Raw genomic sequence first — 25,384 nt, 5'->3', positions numbered from 1 at the left:
CAGTGTGCCGTGGTAAAGATCACAGTACTGGAAATCCTATGGGGCAGTCCTACTGTCCTATAGGGTCGATTAAGAGTTGGAATCAACTCAATGGCGATGGGGTTTTTGGTAATATTTACAGAAGTAGACTGCCAGGTCTTCCTCCCATGGAGCCACTGGGTGGGTTCCAAACGTCAAACTTTTAGCTGGCGGTAGAGTGCTTAATCGTTTGCACCACCAAATTGTTGACTTATTGTCCCTGATGCTTCTCTTCCTCTCCCAGGGAAATGTCGCTGTTAGAAGCAGAAAGAAGTGGAATGAAGGTGAAGCCAGCTGACTGCCTAGCCCTGCACCGGTGAGAAGGTTCCTTACAGCAGTGCTAGGAAAAGAAGCTAAAAGGGGGGACAAACAGAAAAGGAAGTTGCTGTGGGGAGTGCCACGCCGCCAGACGCATCATCATCATCATCATCATTTATATGACGAGAGAAAAAAGATAAGAATTCATAATCTAGTTGCCCTATTGTAACCTCCTGAGGCACTAAAATTGATTGGCAATAAATTTAATCAAGCATCACTTGTGTACAGATCCGAGATTCAAAGCATCTGTCACTATTGATTTACTTGTCATTGTTCTTTAAGACATATATAAAGCAGTTTTTTTAAAAAGCAATTTGCTTCTCAGGAAAGATACTAGAAATGTCAGGCAGCAGAGGAAAATAATTTTGGAGTGAACGTTCAGCTGAGTCTAACTGCAATATCCTTTCATTCCTGCAGATTCAAATTACTTGTCGAAATTCGTAGCAGGGTCTGTTTTAAAACCTAATGTTTTTTTTAGAAGACTTAAATGATCTGCATTATGCAGATGACACAACCTTGCTTGCTGAAAGTGAAGAGGACTTGAAGCACTTACTGATGAAGATCAAAGACCACAGCCTTCAGTATGGATTACACCTCAACATAAAGAAAACAAAAATCCTCACAACTGGACCAATGAACAACATCATGATAAATGGAGAAAAGACTGAGGTTGTCAAGGATTTCATTTTACTTGGACCCACAATGCAAAGGACCTCTTTAAAGTGTTGAAGAACAAAGATGTCACCCTGAAGACTAAGGTGCACCTGACCAAGCCATGGTGTTTTCAATCACATCATATGCATGTGAAAGCTGGACAATGAATAAGGAAGACCAAAGAAGAATTGATACCTTTGAATTATGGTGTTGGCGAAGGATATTGAATATACCATGGACTGCCAAAAGAACGAACAAGTCTGTCTTAGAAAAAGTACAAGCAGAATGCTCCTTAGAAGCAAGGATGGCGAGACTGTGTCTTACATACTTTGGACATGTTGTCAGGAGGGATCAGTCCCTGGAGAAGGACATTATGCTTGGCAGAGTACAGGGTCAGTGGAAAAGAGGAAGACCCTCAACGAGGTGGGCTGACACAGTGGCTGCAACAATGAGCTCAAGCATAACAACGATTGTAAGGATGACTCAGGACCAGGCAGTGTTTCGTTCTGTTGTGCATAGGGTCGCTATGAGTCGGAACTGACTCGACGGCACCTAACAACAACAACAAATGATCAGAAACCAATCAGTAGAGGTATTTCTTTTACTTTTAATACACCAAAAATAAAAAAAACTCATTGGGTCCCAATAAATATACATTAAACTGACTTGCAATCCCAACTCCAGTGTGCAGAATAAAACCAATGAACAGCTATAAACTTACCTGGCAAAACACTGCGGTTATCCACACACATGGAAAAGATGCGCTCATAGACTAACTTTCCTGTGAAGACAAAGACATATGGCATTAGCAGCACACCTTTCAGGAGTGAACACTAAATAAACATTTGCTAATTAGGAACACAGACAGGCCATCTCCAGGACACACTTTAACTTGTGGTAGTATGCTGCCACCTAGTGGGATAGGTCTTAAACAAAGTTTCTTTTGTTTTTCCTTTCTGTTTTCCTGTTTTTAATGAAAGGACCTTATTTTTTTATAAGAAGCAGGAAAGTGATTAACCTATTTTTTTTTTAGAGTTTTAGCTGAAACTCAGTGTCAAAAGAAATCTCAGCCATCTCCATTTGAAAAAAAAAGGGCAGCGGGTGCAAACAGACAGCCCAGGCAGCCTGTTTTATTTGGCCCACACTACAATGACCCACAAAGTTGTTTTAATGGTTTTTGAATTAATTACCAACAGGTGAAAATTGGGAGAATTCACATGGAAAACCAGATTTCCTGCTTCTTCATACAGGATGTAACAAAAATGGGCCTAGAGTCCTACAGGATAACAATAAGCTAGACACCCAGTGAGCAGCAGCCCTGTGAAATGGGATATATGCTTTTCAGTTTGCCACAGTCTTCACTACCCCTATTGTCTCTCAGCATGGGTTTCCCTCATTCATGTGACCTGCCTGGTCCCTGGAAGCATCAGAATTTAAGATTCAACTAGACTATAAGCTCCATGAGGGCAGAGACTTGTGCCTGTTTTGTTCACTGATGTACTCTCAGTTCCTAGAATAGTGTCTGGCACATAGCAGGTATTCAGTAAGTATTTGTTGGATGGATGAACAGACAAACATATTTTAGATTTTACAAGTCACAGGTCTCTGTTGCAACTACTCAACTCTGCCATTGTAGCACCAAAGCAGACAGTATGTAAGTGAATGGATGTGGCTGTGTTCCAATAAAACTTTTTATTTACAAAAACAGGTGATGGACAAAAACTTTATTTACAAAAACGGATGCAAGGCACGCAAGATTGACCGCAGCACACCAAATTTCCACTCAAGCAAGCCAGGGTGCTGCTCCTTTTGTAAAAAGTGAAAATGATTCATTGGCCCCAAAGCAAAGCAAAGTCTCCTTGAACACCTGTAGACACAGGCTGCCCTCAACAGTCCTGAGGAATAGTTTCCGTCCAAACGGATCAAACAATGGCAGCCCAACACCATTCTAGAGTGGAGAGGGAGGGGAGAGAGCAGGCTCTAGATTTCTAACTGTAGCAGCTGCAAGCACGCTGGTGCCATTCCCTGAGACAGAAATCTGGGTGGGGGAGGCGGGGCAGGAAACGGGGCTGGGCTCAGATGCCAAGTTCAATTCTGGACAATGTGAGTTTCAGATGCCAATGAGACGGCAATGGACTGGGGCTAGTTTAGATAGGCCCCAGCTTGCCCTGCTTCCCATCAGAAGGCTAGAAAAAATATAATTGAAGATGCTTTCAAAAACAGCACCCTTGTTAACAGGCATGGGGGAATGGCCTGGTCTCCCTCATGATTTACCTAGTTAATTAAACCACAACAGAACCTAATTTAAAACAACACTCCCACCCAACTCCTAACAAAACAAACATACCTCCTCCTAGATCTAAAATGAACATAACTGATACTTACCAAACGTATCAAGTATGTCGGTGATAAGGACAAACTTGCTTGGGTAGAACTGAATAACACTTGTGTCCGAAAGAAGCTTTGAACACTAGAAAGAGAGAAAAGAAAAATTCATTCTTCAAGTCTGACTTGGCTGGGATGCGCCAGGACTGGAAAATAAACAATTTCTACAAACATGTAAAGGTACTCACCATGTTCCAAGCCCTGTGCTTAGCACTGGGGATGTAATAATAAGCAAAACCACTGAGCTCTTGATAAAAGGAGCCAGATTCTGCTCACAATAGAGTCTCTTAAGGAAAGACACTAGGACCTCGCTCCAGGAAGCCACCAAACAACAGACAAACCAACAAACCAGCTGCCCTCAAGTTGATTCTAACACATGGCAACCCCACGTACGTCAGAGTAGAACTGAGCTCCAGAGGATTTGTAAGGCTGTGACCTTTCGGAAACAGATCACCAGGCCTTTCTTCTGAGGTGCCTCCGGATGGGTGTGCACCACCAGCCCTTCAGTTAGTAGTCAAGCACTTCACCATTTGTACCACCCAGGAGCCCTCAGAGGCCACACGACTGAGGAAATCTTATCCAGAAGGATCTTGCTCATACAATGAACCAAGGTCAACATTCAAAGTCACCAAGAGAAAGGAAGGACGACTCTCCCATCAGTGTCTCTCACATGGCCCAAAGTGTGTTCTAACCACTTTCCAGCATGAAATCCTCTCTTGTAATCGGAAATAAAAATGCTAATTTTTATTCCGAAAAACCAAAGTTCATGTCCTGAAGTCTTTCCAAATCTGAAGTCAGCATAGGGAATTAAATAACTGCCATATCTTATCCTCCCAATAGCTGACCCTCAGATAGAAAAATGTCGCATAAAAATAAATCTCCGGCCGTTGAGAAAAGGTCCTTTGGTATGCATTTCTAACACGCAGAGAAGAGCTAGAACGTTCACTGAGTCAAGAGGTAGGCTGACATATGTTTTCAATTTGGCGTTGTTACCCAGTATCTAAAGGATCAGGCTCACCAAGTTTCTCCTTAGCATTACATGCCTAAAAGTAAACAACGTGGCTGATTCATGAAACATCCTTTTACCGCCCAAATGTTATTTGGGTAAAGAAACGTAAGCTGTTAAAACAATGGTGCTAACACTGAACGTGGCATTTGGATGGATGTGGAATTCCATTTCCTGTGGCCTCGCTTTGTGTTTCTCACGTGACCTTTATGAGGGATCCAGCTTAAACAATTTCCCCAGGGGGTTTCAGGGCTGGAAAAAACAAACAAGCCTGAGTCCTGGAGACTGCAATACCCTGCTCTCGGTTCCTGGGGACGAGACATCTCCCGAGTACCTACCCGGAGCCTTGCTGGCACGCCTCTCTGAGATGAGTTACTGCCCACTGGTGAGGTAACAGGGAGAGAATTTAAACTAAAGATTGCAAATTAAACACAGCTGGGGCTTCCCCACATCTGCACACTGATTTTATCCCAAGCCGATTTCACAGAATATATTTTACGAAGGATAACGGGAATCAGAACTTTTCTTAATCCAACGTCAACAGCCATAATAATCTCATGAATTAAAATTACCTTCTCAAAACTACTATTCTGAAGATCCCACAGTTTCTAAAGCTTTGGTGCAGTTTCCTAAACTTGCCCCATTAACAACCAGGTTGGGGTGGTTGTTAAAAATACAGATTGCTGGCTCCATACCAAATCCAACCCATCGTCGTTGAGTTTACTCTGACTCACAGCCCCCCTATGGGACACAGCAGAACTGCCTAACGGAGTTTCCAAGGCTGTAATCTTTACGGAAGCAGGCTGCCACATCTTTCTCCCACGGGGCAGCTGGTGAGTTCAAGCCATCAACCTTTCAGTTAGCAGTAAAGCTCTTTAACCACTGCACCACCAGGGCTCACTATACCAGACTTACAGGACAAAATCTGTAGCACAGGCCCCTGGGAATCAGTGTGTTCCACAAGGGTTCCAGGTGACTGCTATGCTTAAGCAAGCCTGGGAGAAAGCTATTCATAACCGGCTCATTACATCTGTACCCTGAATGTAATAATCATTCTATTAATCAAGAGCTCTCAACTTTAGAATCACCTGGAGCTTTCAAAAATAATGATGCCTGAGTCCCACCTCTCCCCTCCAGAGATTCTGATTAAATTGGCCTGGGGTGCACTTGGACATCGGGGTTTTAATAAAGCTTCTTTTTTTTTTTTCCGAGTGATTGTGGTGCGCAGTCAAGGTTGAGAACCCCTGTTATAAACATTTACGGAATGACTAACAGAAAAAATGCCCTGCCTGAAATACCTGAACTTATTAACATTGTTGGAAAAATACTGAAAAGGTGTTTATTAATTTTATTTCCAGGAAGTAATATTCTAGAAGGGAACAGTTTCTAAAATTATGTTTGAGTTTTAAAAAACTATTTGAATAACCAGGTGAGTAAATAAATTAAAAGATGACCTGTGGCTGAGTATTAAGGAAGGCGACTGAACATCTCAGAAGCCAGAGGACAACTACCACCCAGAATATGAAAAAAATCTGGAAAAATAAATAAGAAAAATACAAGCAACATATCAGAAAAATGAGCCAAAAGAATAAACAAAAGACATCTTACAGAAGAGGAAGCCCCAATATGAAAAGATGCCCGATCTTGTTAGTAATCAAGGAAATGCAAATTAAAGCCACAATAAAACAAGACTTCCTTACTTCTTAAATTGGAAAAATTAAAATAAAAAGTCTGCTCATACCAAACACGAGTAGGATGATAAATAACACAGACTCTCACGTCCCTGCTGATGGAGTATAAGCCACGTTGGCTACTTCGGAAAACAACAGCATTATCTGGTGAAGCTGAAGAGGCAAATACCCAATGTCCAAGCAATTCCACTCTTAGGTATGTGCCCTTGTCTCAAGAAATGCTTTACATGGACATCAGAAGACATGTCCAAAGGTGCTCACAGCAACAATATTCACAATAATGAAAAAGAAAAGAGAAGAACCAAGTGCCAAAACCCAACCCATTGCTGATGAGTCAAATCCAACTCATAGTGACCCTATAGGACAGAGGAGAACTACCCCATAAGACTTCCAAAGCTGCAATATTTACAGAAGCAGACTGTCACATCTTTCTCCCGCTGAGTGGCTACTGGGTTGGAACTGCCAACTTTTCAGTTAGCAGCCAAGCACTTAACCACTGTGCCACCAGGGCTCCTAACCAGATGCCTATCAACAGAATAAATAACACATAATTTATGCATCAGAAGACTCACTATTGTTAAGATGGCAATTCTCTCCAAATGACCTATATATTCAATGCTATCCCTAACAAAATTCCCATAGGCTTTTTTATTTGCGGAAAATGGCAAGCTGATCCTAAAATGTATGTGGAAATGCAAAGGACCAAGGATAGCTAAACACTTTTAGAAAAGAAGTTAAAAGGCACTAGGCAATTTCAAAATTTATAAAGCTACAGTAATCAAGCCAGTGTGGTACTAGCATAAGGATAGGCATACAGATCAATGGAACAGAGTTCAGAGTCCAGACATAAATCCTTACATTTACGGCCAATTGATTTTTGACTAAGTTGCCAAGCCAATTCAACGGGAAAAGACAGTCTTTTCAACAAATGTTGCCGGGACAAATGGATCTCCACATGCAAAAAAATAAACTTAGACCCTGACCTCATACCATACACAAAATTAATTCAAAATGGGCCAAAGACCCAAATGTGAGAGCTAAAACAATAAAACTTCGGGAAAAAAACATCGGAGAAAATCCTCATAACCTCGAGTTAGGCAAAGAGTTCTTAGATATGGCGCCAAAAGCTTGAGTCAGAAAAGAGAAAACTGGCCAAGGAGGCTTCATTAAAATTAAAAACATTTGCACTTCAAGAGACATCATTATAAAAATGAACAGACAAACCACAGCCTGGGAGAAAATACTCGCAAATCATACATTTGATACAGGACTCATATACAGAATATATAAAGAACTATTAAAACTCACTAAGCAGGCATGGAAAGCCTGGTGGCATAGTGGTTAAGTGCTACGGCTGCTAAGCATAAGGGTCGGCAGCTCGAATCTACCAGGCGCTACTTGGAAACTCTGTGGGGCAGTTCTACTCTGTCCTATAGGGTCGCTATGAGTCGGAATTGACTCGACGGCACAGGGTTTGGTTTTGGTTTTGGTAAGCAGGCAAAAAGAAAAAAAAATTTTTTTTTTCCTTTTAAATGAGCAATAAGCACATGAAAAGAAGCACATCATCATTTGTCATGAGGGAAATGCAAATTAAAACCACAATGAGATACCACTACACACCCATTAGAAGGCTACAATCAAAACGAGGGTGATGGTGGGATTTTAGAACAGTTTGGTGCTTTCTCAGAAAGTTGAACACAGAATACCATATGACCCAGCAATTCCACTCCTAGGTATATACCCAAAAGGCTTGAAAGCAGGGACTCAAACAGGTAACTGTACATTAATGCTCCTGCAGCACTATTTCCAACAGCCAAAAGGGGGAAACAACCCAAGTGTCCATCAGTAGAGGACTGCATAAACCGAATATGGTCTATCCATACAATGGAGTATTATTCAACCATAAAGAGAAATGGAGCCCCGATACATGCTCCAACCTGAAGGAGCCCTGAAAACATTATGCTGAGTGAAATACGTCAGACACAAAAGGGTAAATATTGTAAGATCCCACTTATATGAAATATCTAGAAAAGGCAAATGCAAATAGAAATCAATGTTTATTAGTGATTACCAGGCACTAGAGGGGGGAAAAAGTGGCGAGCTACTGCTTAAGGGGTACTGAGTTTCTCTTTGGGTTGATGAAAAAATTTGGAAACAGATACTGGTGGATAGTTGCACAACCCAGTAAATGTAATTAATGTCACTGAACTGTACACTTAAAAATGGTTAAAATGGCAAACTTTTTAAATAAATATTTTACCACAATAAAATTATTTTTAAAAAAGATAGGTGAGGACGTTGAGAAACGGGAACTCTCACTCGTTGCTGGGTGGAAACGTAAAACCGTGCTCCCACTTTGGAAAACACTTCGGCAGCTTCTTAAAAAGTTAAACATAAATTTACCCCATGACTCAGCAATTCCACTCCCAGCAATCTACCCCCGAAAAATGAAAACAGTGTCCACACAAAGACGTGTATGCCAATGTTCACTGCAGCATTATTCATAATGGCCAGAGAGCAGAAACAATCCCCATGTCCAGCAACTTACTAATGGATAAACAAAATGTGGTTTAGCCATACAACAGCTTATTATTGAGCCAGCACTGATACATGCTACAACTTGGATGAACTTTTAAAAGAGATTATGCTAAGTGAAAGAAGCCAGATGCAAAAGATTATGTCTTGAATAATTCCATTTACATGAAGTATGCAGGAAAGGAAGATTTATAGAGCCAGAAAGCAGATCAGTGGTTGCCAGAGCCAGGGGGTGGGAATGAGGTTGGACTGCACACGGGCTTCAGGAAATTTTCTAGGAGTATGAAAACATTCTGAAAGGAGATTGTGTGATGATTGCACAAGTCTGTAAGTTTACTAAAAATCCCTGAGTTTTTAAACTTACAGTGGATGAATTTTATGGTATATAAAATATACCTTAAAAAACCGGCCCAAAAAGAGAAGTAAAAAACTTACTGCAAAGCAAGTAAGATGAACTGTGCTCATTTCTCTGAACTCTGCACCTTGATGAGCTTTTTGGGATGAAGAAGGCAGTCTTTAAAGTATGGAAGGTAGTTACTATTAACCAGATGTGGACTTAATTAAACACTCCCATGGTTGTTTTCTTTGAGAAGATATGAATCAAATATTTCCCAGATGTGAAACTCTTAGAAGTCACAGTTCTATACCACAATAATCTATGCAGAGATGTTGCCAATAAAAATATTTTCAAGGAACGCTTGTTAGTTCAGATATTTTCTCACCGGGGTCCCTCAGCAAGTGGCTCCCAACACATGCGCCCAGGATGTGAGGCCCTTCTTCAGGAATATTTACTTTGTAAACTACCAACAGTGACAGAAGGAAACTGGCTCGGGTTTGTCTCCTGCCTTGAAACACCAAAAAACAGCCCATAAGATATAAAGAGTCATCTTAAAAGACTTCGAGCAAAGGCTCCCAAACCCTCTTAACCCTCCCTCAAAAGACACAGGTGAGAAAACAAATGTCACATTATCATGCCATCAAAGGAGAAATGGGATCTGTCCTCCTGAACTAAAATGGCTCTGCAAAAATCCTTTACTAACTCAGCTCTGAAAAGGCTAATGCCTGAGTTATTCCTTTTACAGTGTGCTTCAAAGCATGTTTTGCCAGGATAAGATGATCCTAAGGGTCAAGAAACAGAATAAACTGCTTTCCTTGGAGAACTGCTTTCCTTGGAGAACTTGCTCTTGTGAGCTAAGATCTGTCAGTTCGACAAATATACCTCTCCCAACACTGTAAACTTGCTTTCCTCAACGTATAATTATGCAGAATATGCCTCTAAATGCAGAAATCAGGGATCCACAGCCATTAGTTTCAAAGATACAAAGAAAATCTGGTCAAGGAAAACCCTCAAAAAGTTGCCCAATCTTTAGTCTGTATAAATCATAAATGCATCTGGGGTTATACCAGGGTCACTGAACTGCATTACCACAGGGGGCATAATTAACACTATAATCTAGGGAGGAAGGTGCTTCCTGGAGTTGTACAGTGTACAACCTGTGCAGCTGCCCATGGTGGCCCTGGGACTAGCCATCTCACAAAAACACAGGATTCATAATCATAGCCTTTCACAAGAACTACGTGAAAACAGAACAAATGAAAAAAATAGGGTAAGACCTTGAAGACAGTCCTCTGAAAGCCCTAATTATCCAAAAGATTTTTACATAGGAGTTTCTGGAAAAAAAAAAAAAAAAAGCACTAGACCTGACCTGGATGACTATTTTTAGAGCCTTCACTTTCTGGTCCGAGGCCCAGGCGTCCTTCAGCGACTGGTTGAGCTCCTCTATGCGGTTCACATAATCCTGTTGAGTCAAGTTCAACAGCTCCTTTTGGGATCCCTGTGGGCAGAAGGTTGAAAGGTATAGACACAGAAGGAAAAACAGTGTTCAGCCACTACCGTCTACGGAAAATACGGGGTACTAACTTTGGTCCCTAAATTTTCCTCATGACTCCACCAGGATTAACCATTTTCTCTGGCAAGCAATGGGGTTCTTTGAGTTTAATTCAGAGATGGGCAGAGTATAGTGGGTAGGAGACTGACCTTGGAGGCAAGTAAGACTGAAGCTGACTTCCAGCTCAGCCACTTACTGGCTGTGTGATTCTGGGCAAGGTGCTTTCCTCTTTGTGCCTCAATATTCTCATCTGTGGATAGGGATAACAGCACTTACCTCATCCAACAAATAGTTACTGGGGGCCTAACAAGTGTGCAAGGCATGATGCTGGATGCTCAAGAAGCAAAGGTGAGCAAAGCATTCACAGAGCTTAAGGGACAGAGAAGAACTGGACATTTGCACAAACTGAGATAAACGCTGGGAAGGAAATACAATTCTCTGAGAACACATAGCATAGTTCACTCAATCTGAGGTGCTCCAATGTAAGCACAACTGTTTCACATGCCACTAAAACTAAAAAACAAACCCACTGCCATTGAGTCAACTCTGACTCACAGCAAACCTGTAAGACAGAATGGAACTGCCCGGTAGGGTTTCCGAGCCTGTAATTCTTTATAGGAGCAGACTACCACATTTTTTTTCCCACAGAGTGGCTGGTGGGTTTGAACCGCCAACCTTTCAGTTAGCAGCTGAGCACTTAAGCACTAGGCCACCAGAGCTCTGGCACGTACACTAGGGAAGAACAATGCTGATCCTCGACGTGCACCAATTGAGAAACATCGCCCAATTTTAGAGATATTAAGATGTCGGAGCAAAGACGTTTATCTTAGAATAGAAAAAAATACAGTAACAAAGGGATGGGCTTCAGATGGCGGGGGGAACAGGATGGCTTCCTGGAGGAAGGGAAGCTCCAGATGAGCTCTCAGTGGTACAGGTGTAAAATAGACCAGGAGGCAACAGGGAGAGAACATTCCAGACAGACAGAAGTCCACAGCAAAGACTTGTGGCAAAAGAGAGTGAGATCCTCGCATGCATTAAGCAACGATGTATGTAAAGACGCAGCCCAGTCCCTGGCACACAGTAAGAGCACACTGACCCTTAGCTAGTGTTCAGCATGCTATTTACGTAGCTCGCAGGAGTAAGGGTCATGCCAACATACATGATGAGACTGGACACCAAACCAAACCTTCTTCATATGAACATCCCCTGAAATCCAAAGTGAAGCACTATTTATTAAAAAACAATAGCAGTAGAAGGTTCAGGGAATTTGGACTGCTCCCAGTTGGCCACATGAACTAGGGTACGTAGGGTATGGGCTTCCTTGTCCCTGTGCAGTAGGAGGAGCCACATAACTAGTCTGGGCCAATGGACTGTGAGCAGAAATGGCATGTGCCCCCTCTGGGCTGAGGCGGTGAAAAGTAGCCTGCTCTGCAGCCTGCTGTGACAACTTTAGAAGCCGTATGTTGAGACAGCAGCATCACAAGATGCTGCCGTGTCAGTCACTCTCACTGAATGCATAATGTGAGCAAGAAATAAACCACTGCTATATTAAGCCACTGAGATTTGAGGTGTATCCGTTAGCACAGCATAACCTAGCCTGACGCTGACTAATACAATATGCAAACCTGGAAGCCATGGGCTAGTCAGCTGCACTATGAGCGAGGAGAAGCAAAGCAACCACTCTGCAGACAAAAAGCAAAGGAACACCAGAGAGAGAGAATCAGTACAAGAGGCTGCAAAGACCCAAAAAGAGAGGCCAATGGCGGCCGCCAGGTTTCTGGCCAGCTTTTTGCTTCCTGGGTCCAGGTTATCGTGCCCTTGGGTTCAGAGACACCCTGTATCCTTCCAATAAGATCTTCATTTTCAGTGGAAGCCCAATCAAGTAACTTTGAGATACTTCCAGACTAAAGAGCTTTGATTCAAACTCTCAGCAATTCCCTCACTGCCAGCCAACATTGGCTGACTATACACAGACTGAGGCTCCCTAATTCATTACTTCTCATGTCTGAATTGGGAACTAAGATACTGAGCTCTGTGGGGGTCCCAACAGTCCTGGTGTCAGAGCTGGAGGATCCCTGAACCCAGGGGCAAGATGCAGGATAAAGCAACGGCGGTCTACCACCACTGTGGTTTTCAGAGCATCCTCATCCAATCCACACAACTACCCTTTATCCCCACTTTAGAGATGAGGAAATAGGTCAAAGTCCAAGGCCACTCTGTTAATAAGCAGTCCAGCTAAGGCCTCCAGGCTCAGGATAATGATGCTGTCAGCAGCTAAGACATATATAGCACATACCATGTGCTAGATGCTGTTCTAAGCACTTCACATACAGTAACTTGTTTTATCCCTGTAACAACCCTATGAGGGAGGCACTACTTAACATTCCCATTTTACAGATAAGTAAACTCAGGCACAGCGTGGTAAAGTAACCTTGCCCAAATCTCAGAATCATCAAGTGGTAAAGCCGGGATTCAAACCCAGGCAGTCTGGCTCCAGAGTTTATACTCTTACCCGCCAAGCTATGCTGCCTCTCTAAGTGATATACCAGAGGACGTGACTCAGATGTCTTCAGGGTCCAGGCTAGTAATGACTATCAGTGAACTAGGATGGGGTGGACAGTGGCGACATGGACAGTACACGTCCTGGTTAAATGCAAAAATGTGGGCCCAAGGCTGTCAGCTCAAATTTTTCAAGTGAGGCTAGAGCTGAAGATTTGCATGTTCTATTTACCATTTTTTTAAACAATTGGCAAATGACTCAAATCTTTAAAAAGTATGTGCAGGCCAATTAAAAGACTGCTATGGGATGGCAAGACTGCATCTTACATACTTTGGACATGTTGTCAGGAGGGATCAGTCCCTGGAGAAGGACATCATGCTTGGCAGAGTACAGGGTCAGCGGAAAAGAGGAGGACCCTCAATGAGGTGGATTGACACAGCGGCTGCAACAATGAGCTCAAGCATAACAATGATTGTAAGGATGGCGCAGGACCGGGGAGTGTTTCGTTCTGTTGTGCATAGGGTCGCTATGAGTTGGAACTGACTCAACGGCACCTAACAACAACAACAACATGGGCCATCTCCAGGCAGCAGAGCAGCCATGTGCAGCCTTTGTTGCAAGGTACGATCTTTATACCTCTCAGGGAGATGACTCCAGCTGGCTTTTCCTATTTGACATCGTCCCCAAATGACCTGACTTTGCCCAGGACTCACAATGAGAAATGCTGCCTTCAGAAAGCTTCCATGAGCTCGTCCAACTGCACAGCTGGCCCCATTCCCTGCACTGAATCAGAGCCCTGGGAGGACCAAGCACAACACAAAGGCCTCCTTAGACGAACATGATTGAGAATTCATCAAAGGCAGCTGCTGAGATGGATCTAGCTCGACTCCCTGCTCCACCAAGGACTTGCTCACCTCCTCAAAGTCATCCAGCTCCTCTAGCCTGGTCCGGACCTTCTCTGACATTGCAGATGTGGCAGTCACAGCTTTGCCTAAAGAGAACAGATTTGCATCAGCCAGGTGGCTCTCGTCTACCACCAACACCCTCAATGGGTGGCATGCTTCCACTCTACACTGTAGCAGGAATAGAGATGTCAGAAAACTGTATTTTGTCACTGAAAACTCTCTGAGATTTTGAAAGTGATTTCCCTATGTAACCAAAGTTCCATTGGAAATAGTTCCATTTGGAAGCTGTCCCTGGGAGCACATGGGCCAGCCTCAAAAAGGTTAACTACTACATTTAGTGTTTTCAAACTTCTCTCTGTATCAGTTGTTTACTTGTAGAGAAAGGCGGCCCAGATAAGGATGCCAAAAATCCATCATTTATTTGTTTTCTGTGAACAAAAGGCCCTCTCATGGTCACACTCACAGAGTGGTATTGTTGAGCTCTTATACTAACGAAACAACAATCTCGCTGTCTGCCAGAAGTGGAAACACTAGGGCTTCAAAGCCCTTTCTTCCAGCAAGCAGGACTAGCTATGCCTCCTTCCAGTGTCTGTCAGCACAATCTTGTCCATCAGCAGGGACTGGCAGACAGGAATGAAGGAAAGGACTCTAGGCCTCCAGGCCAAGATTATCTGTCAAGCTGGCTATTGCTCTCCAACCAAAAAAACCAAACCTATGGCCACGGAGTCAATTCACACTCACAGTAACCCTGTAGGACAGAATAGAACTGCCCCATGCGGTTTTCAAGGCTATAAATCTTTAGGGAAGCAGACTGCCACAGCTTTCTCTCGTGGAGTGGCTGGTGGATTCAAACCCCCAGCCTTCTGGTTAGCAGCCAAGTACTTAACCACTGTGCCACCAACTCCTAGCGTTACCCTCCAGTGCCTCCTATTTCAGAGCCCCTTCCCCACCTCAAGGGGACTTCTGCTCTAGTTCTGAGTTCCCCTTTCTCCTCCCTACCAAATCCACTCTCAGGAATTCAATTCGATTCTCTTTGAAGGCACTGGGTCTCAGATCTGGTGTTGACTCACAAATGTGTCTGTGATCAGCTGAGAGCACGCTGCAATTACTTACTTGTAACTGCTAAAATAATGACGTTTCCAAATAATTAACTTTTTTTTTTTACCTTGTTTCTACTTTTCCCCTAATTTTGGAATACACGGAAACATAGAAAGTACACTTTAACATTTTGCATTTTAACAAATAATTATAAAATACCTTTGTAATTCCCACCCAAGTTGTCATATACTGTCTTGCTTCTTTCATTCACTAAAATGTTCAGGAAATCGGCCCATGTTGTTTCACGTAGCTGTAGCTCACTATGATTGTTGCTATCTTCCATGATGAGAATATGCCACAGTTAACTTCTTCATTCTACTGTTGACGGACGTTTGGGTTGTCTTCTGTTTGGGGCTATTACGAACAATGCTGCTAAGAATATCTCTGTACATGCCTCTTGGCTCATCTAAGCATGAACTTCTCCAGGGCTGTGCTTCTTAAACTTTCACACAAACCCTTTAAGGATGTGTTACAGTACAGACTCTCTTTCTGTAGGTCTGGGGTGGGGCCACGCCTGTGTGATTCTGCACGTTTAACAAGGTTCCAGGTGATGTCAATGCTGCTGGCCCTTGGATCACACTTTAAGAATCACCGATGCAGGGCAGGGCTTTTCGTTAAAGGACCAAATACAAATATTTTAGGCTTTGCAGGTCACGTCGTCTCTGCTGCAGCTATTCGGCTCTGCTGCTGTAGCATGAAAGCATGTGAACAGATGGGCATGGCTGCGTTTCAACCAACTTTATTTACAAAAACAAGGCAGCAGGCCAGACTTGGCCCATGACATAGTTTGCCAATCCCTGACCAAGTATATCCACGAGGTGAAACTGCTGGATCAAAGAGTTGGCCCCACTTCAGTTTAAGAGATAACTGCAAAACCGTTTTACCAAGTGATTGTGCCATTTATACTCCCACCAATGGCATGAGAGTTCCTGCTGCTTCACATTTTTACCAACACTTAGTATTATCACTCTTTCTGACCTTTCCAAACTGGTGGATATGCAACAGTATGATTTATTTCTTTACGGTTTGGGGTCATTCCAAGTTATGCCAATGATAAGGCTGCTTCCACTCCCTTGATTTCGAATGGTCTGTTTCAACCTCCAGAGAAGGGGGAGAGTTGCAGCTGCCATATGTCAGTGGCTTCAGAATTACCTGGAAGCTTCCAGAAAGAAATCCCCAGGTCCCATTCAAGAATAATTCAACAAGTGGGACCCAAACCAAAAATAAAAACCAAACTCCTTGCCGTCAAGTCAATTCCAACTCATAGCGGCCCTATAGGACAGAGTAGAACTGCCCCACAGAGTTTCCAAGAAGCCCCAGGTGGATTCAAACTGCCGACCTTTTGGTTAGCAACCATAGCACTTAAACACTATAGCATCAGGGTTTCCAAATGGGGCCCAAACCCAAACACATTGCCATCGAGTCAATTTCGACTCATAGCGACCCTATAGGACAGAGCAGAACTGCCCCATAGGGTTTCCAAGGAGTGCCTGGTAAATTCGAACTGCAGGGACTGGCAGACAGGTTAGCAGCCAAACTCTTAACCACTATGCCACCAGGGTTTCCAAGTAGGGCCCAGTGGTCTAAAATTATATAAAAGTTCCCAAAGTGATCCTACTGTAGCCAATTTGACAGACCTGGTCCAGGGCTTTTGGGCTGTGAGTCTCAGCAGAGAAAATCGAGAACTGCCATGTTTGGGAACCAGTGGCCGATAAGACTGAGTGTGTGCCCCCACTGCCAGCGTATGTTCACTTTTATAAGGGACAAAGACTTAAGGCAAAGGAAAGGATCTCTGAAGGGGAATTTCAACTGCTACCTGGCTAGTGTAGGAGGCACCAAGTTTATGTTTTACCCCTATGTAGGGTAATGCTATTCAGCTATATGCATCCTCTCCTAATGGAGTCAGTTTTGCTCTTCCCCAAAGCATGCTGGGGATGAATCTGGCATGGACTCGGGCTAAGGTACAAGGCCAGGAATGGCATGACTGGGCTGCTGGCCAAGGCTGAGGAATGTCTTATCAACAAGAAGGAAAACATCTGGGCCTGGATGTGAAGTCCCTGGAAATGCTGACTGCCCAAGGACATGGGAGAAAAAAAATGAGCCTTGGTCCCAGCTGGAACAGCATATAAGCTTGTGCTCCTTGCTAGGCGGTTACGGAGCGCTAAAGTGGTCCAGCCACTGCCCTGGGCCACGGTTCCATAAGTAAGCTTCCCGAATAAACCATATGTCATGATCACTGGTTCTGGAATCTTTCTTTGGTCCCTTGAAAATGCTGGCGACCTTGGTTCAGGTGCTGCTAGGTTGTTACACAACACCCTAGTAACTTCTTTGATCTCTTTTTCATTCATTCTCTAAATACTGACTTTAGTTCTATGTCTGTACACAACCTAAGAAATAATTAAACAACAGGATGAGTAACATGTAAAAATGACACAGCAGATGGCATCTGACTTCCTCTGACTTCAAGGTGGAGAGGAGAATCAAGATCAACAGCTCAAGGTTGATTCCTATGAGGTGGAGGTCAAACATACCTCCAGTCTCCAACCTCTTCATCAATTCTGACACCAACAATCCCCTCCACAGTACTCTCTTCTTCTCTGTGGGGTGTGATAATTCGTTGCAATGGCCACCCAGAACTCAAAGACAATAGTCACGATTATGGGGTTTATTAGGGAAATAACAGTGTACTTCAGGATTAGAAATGACTCAGGAGACAGTTTTTGGTCAGGACAGTTTCTCCATAGTGCCCACAGGTAGGCCTCTCCCTCAGCCCTTTGGCTCCTTGGCCTGGCCTCTGCCCAAATCAGTCAAGTATAACATGTTACAGAGCTCTTTAGCTCCACCAACAAATGCTGGGGATACCCCAGTCCAACAGGAAGCCTCCTGCCAAAAGGCTCTCAGCTCCCTCACTCCATGGGTCAGCATACACACTGTAACCGCCTTGCTCCGTGGGCCAGGAAGCCCACTGCTCTCGAGCTGGACTCCAGGTTCTGTTTTCGCCATTTCTCTGCCGTTGCTTCTCGCCATCTCACATGGTCTAGGACGTTCTCAGCGCAGGGGCACTGGGTCCAAAGGACACGCTCCATGGCCGGGTCTTCTTTCTTGGTGGTAGTGAAGTCCCTCCTTACCATCTCTGGAATGGGTCATTTTAAGCCCAGTGGGATGGCAAAACTGGCCAATCCCGTTGTTAGAGTTCTATACACCTTATTTGCATGGCCCCACCCCTACAAGGGTACCATGCACCTTATATGTATCATTAGCAAGCTGTCTAAACCCTCAGTGGGCCACAAGCACCTTATTTGCAGAGCCCCATTCAAACATTAACAGGAATTCAGCCAATCCTTAATTACAAGATCACGATGAGAAAGGCCATATAAAAGTGATCACACTACATAACAAACTTTTTTTTTCTTTGAAAAATTATATTAAAGGTAATGAAGGAGTTCTCCCATCAAAACAACAACAAAATAAAACTTACCTTTTTCAGATCCCATAAACAGGTTCTGCAGAGACATAAAATTCATTAATTTATTTTTAAAATCTTATTTGATTCTATGATTAAAAATTTTCAAAAAATACTTAAGTTATTCCACTAGTACTAAGGCAAGACGGCCCATAAATTTCCAACAAAGTTACTTACTTATCCAAATGAAAGACAGAAAATACATATTCAAAGAAGGAAAATATGGAGATTCAATTTCTACTCAGTTCAGGGCTCTCAAGGTGAGCCAACAAAGAGCAAACTATCTGATATGATCTGATATGACAGTAGAGTCCCATGACATAAACATTTCACTTACCCTAAAGCAGGGTTTCTCAACCTCAGCACTGTCGACATGTTAGGCTAAATAAGTCTCTTGTTGTGGAGGCTGTTCTGTACATAGCAGGATGTTTGGCAGCATCCCCAGCCTCTACCTACAACATGTCAGTAGGACCACCCCCCTCCCCCTGCAAGTCAGCACAGCCAAATGTATTCAGGCATTGGCCAATGTTCCCTGGGGGGACAAAGTCCCTCCCAGTTGAGAATCACTGCTCTAAATAAGCTCTGTGAAACTGAAGAAAAAAAAAATGTAACTTCCTTGGATATTATATGCCCTTTTAAAATCTATCTATATGAGCTCAAGCTGACATCAGCAACTTGAAAATTAAGTAGGAACTTTAGGGGGCAGTGAGTTTGTTAACGGGGAAAGAACAACTCAGAAAAGGAGGATGAGAATGGCTGCACAACTTGAAGAATGTAATTGATGTCACTGAATTGTACATGTACAAATTTGAATTAGCTTTGTTTTTGCTGTGTATATTCTCAACAACAAAAATAAAACACATTATTTTTTTAAATGCAAGTAATCCAGCAATTCTGCCTGCTGTTCTGTTTAATAAGCATAATGTCATAATACAACATCCCCCAAAGATGGGAGTCCACTGTTTCAGTTCTTTCTCTGAACTGTGCCATATCCTCGTTCTTAACACAGTTTTCAAGAAACCAATCGGCCTAGAGTTAATAGAGGAATTTAGCAAAGTTGCAGAGTACAATGTCAACAAACAAAAATCTACTGGATTTCTATACACTGGCAACAAAAAATCTGAAAGAGAAATTAGGGAAACAATTCCATTTACAACAGCACCTAAGAGAATAAAATACCTAGGAATAAATCTAGCCAGGGACATGAAGGACTTTTATACAATAAAAACTATAAAACACTGTTCAAAGAAATTAAAGAAGACTTAAATATATGTAAAGCAGTTCCATGTTCTTGAACTGGAAGACTTAATATTGTTAAGATGCCCATACTATTCAAAGCAATCTGTAAATTCAGTGCAATCCCGATCAAAATTCCAACAGCCTTCTTTACAGAAATAGAAATACCAATCCTCAACTTTACATGAAACGGCAAGAGGCCCGGAACAACTAAAGCAATGTTGAAAGAGAAGGACAAAGTAGGAGGACTCATATTTCCTGATTTTAAAACATACTATACAGCTACAGTAATCAAAACAACCTGGTACTGGTATAACAATAGGCACATCCACCCAAAAAAAACCAAAACCATTGTTGTCGAGTAGATTCTGACTCATAGCAACCCTACAGAACAGAGTAGAACTGTCCCACGAGGCTTCCAAGGAGTGACTGGTAGATTCAAACTGCCCCCTTTTTGGTTAGCAGCCAAGCTCTTAACCACTGGACCACTAGGGCTCCAATAAACACACAGACAAATGGAACAGAACTGAGAGTTCAGAAGTAAACCCACATATCTATGGTCACCTGATTTTTGACAAGGGTACTAAGTCCATTTGATGGGAAAAAAGAATCTCTTCAATAAACAGTGCTAGGAAAATGGGATTTCCACAACCAAAAAAAGGAACGTCTCATATCTCACACAAACACAAATTCAAAACGGATTAAGGACCTAAATATGTAAAATAAAACTATAAAATTCTTAGATACAATGCAGAGGTAAAGCTGCCAGGCCTAACTTTTAATAATGGATTATCTAATATAAAAAAAAGCACATACTGCAAAAGACAAAATAAATGGAATCTCATAAAAATTAAAAACTTTTGTTCATCAAAGTGGCTTTACCAAAAAAGTGAAAAGACAAGCTAAGGACCGGGAGGGTATCTTCAGAAACCATACATCTGATAAGAATCTAACGACCAAAATTTGTACAAAACTTTGAAAACTTAACAATAAAAAGACAACCCAATCATAAGATGGGCAAAGGACTTGAATAGACATTTCACAAAAGGGGACATTCAAATGGCCACCAGACAGATGAAAAGATGCTCAGCATCATTAGCCATCAGAGAGATGCAAATCAAGCCACAATGAGATACCATTTCACTCCCACTACGTTGGCTAAGATTTAAAAAAAAAAGAACAGAAAATAATAAATATTGGCGAGGATGTGGGGAAATTTGGAACATTTATCCATTGCTGGTGGGAATGCAAGATGGTACAGCTGTTGTGGAAAACAGTGTGGCAGTTCCTCAAAAAACTAACAATAGAACTACCATACGACCTAGCAATTCCACTCCTAGGTATATACCCAAAAGACTTGAAAGCAGAGACCTGTACGCCAATACTCATTGCAACACCATTCACAATAGCCAAAAGGTGGAAACAACCTACACGCCCATCAACAGATGAATGGATAAACAAAATGTGGTACATACATACAATGGAATACTACTCAGTCAGTAGGAGAAATGAAGTTTTGATACATGCTACAACATGAATGGAGCTTGAAGACATGCTGAGTGAAATAAGCAATCACAAAATGACAAATATTGCATGACCTCCCTTATATAAAAATGCAAGAAAAGGCAAATGCACAAAGACCAATGTTTATTAGTGGTTACCAAGGGCAGGAGGGAGAAAAGGGGGGTTAATGGTGATGGAAAGATCACATTGATTAAGGGTAGCGCTGCACAGCTGATTACTGTAAACGCTATCAATAAGCCGTATATCTGTAAAAAGTTGAATTGGCAAAAGTTGTGTGATAGATATATTCACAACAACGACAAAAAAAAAAAAAAAAAGAGTACCTGCTGAGGCTGCTTATGTACAACCAAAACCTCATGAAGTTTGGTTTCTTGGTTTGTCAATTTAGGGTCATGGTTTCATAGGATATCCCTGCTAATTGGCCTAAAAACATGTTCAGTGTTTTTAGTCTACCTTCTAGTTCGTTCTGAAGTACCTGGGGTCTTAGAAGCTTCATGTGGCCATCTAAGGCACAACAATTGGTCTCTATTTGCCTGGAGCAACAGAAGTCAGGAATAAGAGGAAGAAATGGAATGTGTGGCTAACCGCCTCCATGAATAACTGCCTCTTTTGCCACAAGACCAGAAGAACTGGATGGTGCCCAACTACCATTACTGAACATTTTGATCAAAGATTCCATAGATGAATCCTGATCAAAAGGGGGAACATGTAGTACAGAATTTGAAATTCTCATGGACTCCAGACTTTCTGGAGCCACAGAGAGTAGATGAACTCCTGAAATTATTGCCCTGAGATGATCTTTAAACCTTAAAGCTAAAATATTCCTTAAAGTCATCTTAAAACCCAGCGACAGTTTGGCTTAACTAGTAAAAATGCCTGCCTTGAGCATTACACTCTTTTAAGAACAATCTATATGGGATCAAATTGACAAAAGCAACTCAAAAGATTAGACTGGAATTTTAGGGGGCTGTGAGTTTATGTTAATAAGGGAGGAACAACTCAGAAAATGAGGGTGAAAACAGTTGTACAACTTGAAAAATGTAACCAATATCACTAAAAGGCACATGCAGAAACTGTTGAATAAGTGTATGTTTTGCTGTGTATATTCTCAACAACAAAATAAATAAAACTTAGGGAAAAAAAAGAAAACAATCAGCACTTTTTTCCCAACTAACTTTGATGTAAGAAGTACAATTTGTAGAGAGACTAAGGTGACAGAGCAATATGACAAAAAGACATTACTATTAAATTTGAAGTAGACGCTGGGAGAAAAGTACCAGTACTCACGATAGAGAGCTTTTCTGTGGTAGTGTACCGGGTAAGGATCTCGCCCCGTTTGCTGGACCACGGCTCAAAGTCTGACCCTACCATGGAGTTATCGTCTCTATCACGTTTCTTTCTGGAGCTGTCCTACAGAAAGGCAAAACAATTTCTTCAGCAGCAATATAATTTTATTTTAAAAAAATATATAAGCAGAAGGCAGATAGTCCTCTCATTACAAATTGAGATCTGTCTAGGTTGGCTGTTCGAACCCACCCCAAGGTGCCTCAGAAGACAGGCCTGGTGACTTGATTCCAAAAGGTCACAGCCTTGAAAATCCTGTGTACAGTTCTACTCTGGACACCTGGGGTTGCCATGAGTTGGAATAGAATCCACGGCAACTAACAACAACAACAAAGGTTTACTACGATTTAAAAAAAAAAAAAACTTTTCAGGCCATTTCATTATAAATGGCCTAAATAAACATTATCAAAAGATGCTCAAACTCATCAAGAAATCAAGGAAAGGCAAACGGAAAGAGACCACTTTTTCAATTATCGGGTTGGCAAACAGTTAAACGGCTGACGATATGAAGGCTGGCTAGGAGGCAGGGCAACAGAAACTCTTAGACAACACGGGCGGGGGAGTATAACTTGGTAAAGCCTTTTTGGAGAACAATTTGGTAGTATCCATCAAAGCTTTAAACACACTTTCCCCTAACCCAGTAATGAACTTCTAGGAATCCCTCTTTTAGAAATTCTTGCATACATACACAAAACCTAAAAAAGCCAAACCCATTGCTGTTGAGTCGATTCTAACTCATAGGGAGTACAACTGCCCCACAGGGTTTCCAAGGATGTAATCTTTATGGAAGCACAATGTCGTATCTTTCTCCTGCAGAATGGCTGGTGGGTTTGAACCACTGACCTTCTGGTTGGCAGCCAAGCACTTTAACCACTGCACCATCAGGGCTCTCTCATATACACAGAGAGGCATGCATATGCAAGGATCACTGGCACCACTGTGTGCACTAGCAAAAAAATAGAAAAAAACCTATGAGCTATCAGTAGGGGAAAGGCTATTAAAAGTATGTTTCACCCAATCTTGAAATTAGTATGCAGCTGTTCAAAATAAAGAGGTTGTTCTGTAAGTACTAATACGAATGCTCTTCAAGACAGATATCTGTTAAGAAAAAAAAAAAACAAGCTGCAGAAATCTAAATATGCTTCAACTACATTTACACGCGACAGCAAATAAACGTACGTGATGCAGCACAGAATGGTGATTTTGAGCATGGCCTCTGAAGTTAGACTGCCTGGTTTGAATCTGGCTTGAATGCCTTAACATCTCTGTCCCTCCATGTCTGCCTCTGTAAATGAGGATTGTAATGCTTCTCTCCTAAGGCCATACAAGAACTAAACATGAAATACATTTAGAAACAACGCCTGCCCACAGGAAGTTCCTATTATTGTTGTTGTTCTTGTTATTGTTATTTATACATGACTACTATGTTATGTGGAGCCCTGATGGCACAGTGGTTAAATGCTATGGCTGCTAACCGAAAAGGTCAACAGTTCGAATCCACCAGCCACGCCTTGGAAATCCTGTAGGGCAGTTCTCTGCCCTACAGGGTCACTATAAGTCAGAATTGACTCGATGGCAACAGTTTTGGTTTTGGTTTTTGGTATTACGTATGTGGAGCCCTGGTGGAGCAGTGGTTAAGAGCTTAGCCACTAACCAAACAGTTGGTAGTTCAAATCCACCAGCCACTCCTTGGAAACCCTATGGGGCAGTTCTACTCTGTCCCATAGGGTTGCTATGAGTCAGAATTGACGAGATGGCAACGGGTTTGGTCTGCTTAGGACTATGTATGTAAGGAGGCCTGGTAGTGCAGGGGTTAAAACTCTTGGCTGCTAACCAAAAAGTTGGTAGTTCCAACCCATCAGTCACTCTGAGGGAAAAAGAGGTGGCAGTCTGCTTCAGTAAAGATTTTCATCCTTGGAAACCCTATGTGGTGTTCTGCACTGTCCTACAGAGTTGCTATGAGTTGGAATTGACTCAATGGCAACAGGTTTACTCTATATGTAAACACTCAGTCATAAATATTTATGAAAATACCGAGAAAAGGGGATTGAAGAATAAACATTATACTGATAACACTGATGACCTCCAAGGTAGAAAATGGCAGGAGGGGGGTTGTTCGATAGGACTTTAACTGTAGTGTTCAACTCTTTTACATTAAAAACTAGTGAATTACTTATGTAACTTTACAAAAAAAGATCCCAAAGAAAGAATTATAGAAAGAATAAAATTAAAATAAAGAATCCATTTTAAAATGCAGAAAGAAAGAAGGAAGAAAGGGAGGAAGGACGAGAGGGAGGGAGGAACTTCCAGAGTCTACACTAGCCTCTCTTCCTTGCTGTCCTCCCCTATAAGCCATGCCTTCTGGATATCTGGGACTATTTGAATTGTTACAACCAAAACACACTCAGGCATTACTTATACAATTTAAAAACAAAAAGAAAAGCAGCCATCCCTGCCCCTCCTTAGAACTGACCACCCAGATAAATGACTTCCAGTTGCTCGGGGTGTGTTACCATAGCAGCTGCTGTGGCTGTGGGATCAGCAGTGGCAGCGAAGAGGGAGAGGGGGTCAGTGCCATCCAGGACGCTGCTCAGAGGGTCCATCACCGAGCTGGAGGAGGAGGAGGAAGTGGAAGAAGTACTTCCTTTCCGGGTCACTTTCTTTGTCTTTGATTCTGTGACCTGTGGGGAGAATATGAGAAGGTAAAATAGAAGTCCCCTGCTTCTTTCCCTGAGGCAACACTCAGATGGGTTCTTTTCTCTCACTGTTGGTTGAAGACAGTAGTCAGTCTTATTAGTCTGCCTGGGATGCTTATTTT

At 42.3% G+C, this 25,384-nt stretch overlaps 1 protein-coding gene across 1 annotated transcript in view; it reads right to left on the bottom strand.

Annotated features, from left to right (window-relative positions):
- Positions 1 to 25,384, bottom strand: part of VPS35L (VPS35 endosomal protein sorting factor like) — a 133,644-nt gene that overhangs the window by 94,383 nt on the left and 13,877 nt on the right. Inside the window, exons 3-9 of the mRNA XM_049904886.1 lie at positions 25,080 to 25,247; positions 22,510 to 22,632; positions 18,478 to 18,502; positions 13,911 to 13,987; positions 10,314 to 10,442; positions 3,376 to 3,460; positions 1,712 to 1,771 (exon numbers count right to left, since the gene is read on the bottom strand). Of these exons, the coding sequence (XP_049760843.1) occupies positions 1,712 to 1,771; positions 3,376 to 3,460; positions 10,314 to 10,442; positions 13,911 to 13,987; positions 18,478 to 18,502; positions 22,510 to 22,632; positions 25,080 to 25,247 (667 nt within the window). The remainder of the gene's footprint in view (positions 1 to 1,711; positions 1,772 to 3,375; positions 3,461 to 10,313; positions 10,443 to 13,910; positions 13,988 to 18,477; positions 18,503 to 22,509; positions 22,633 to 25,079; positions 25,248 to 25,384) is intronic.

The sequence above is a fragment of the Elephas maximus genome, chromosome 12, assembly GCF_024166365.1.
Source record: "Elephas maximus indicus isolate mEleMax1 chromosome 12, mEleMax1 primary haplotype, whole genome shotgun sequence".
Taxonomy (NCBI): Eukaryota; Metazoa; Chordata; class Mammalia; order Proboscidea; family Elephantidae; genus Elephas; species Elephas maximus.
This window is presented reverse-complemented; position numbering and strand designations above follow the sequence as displayed.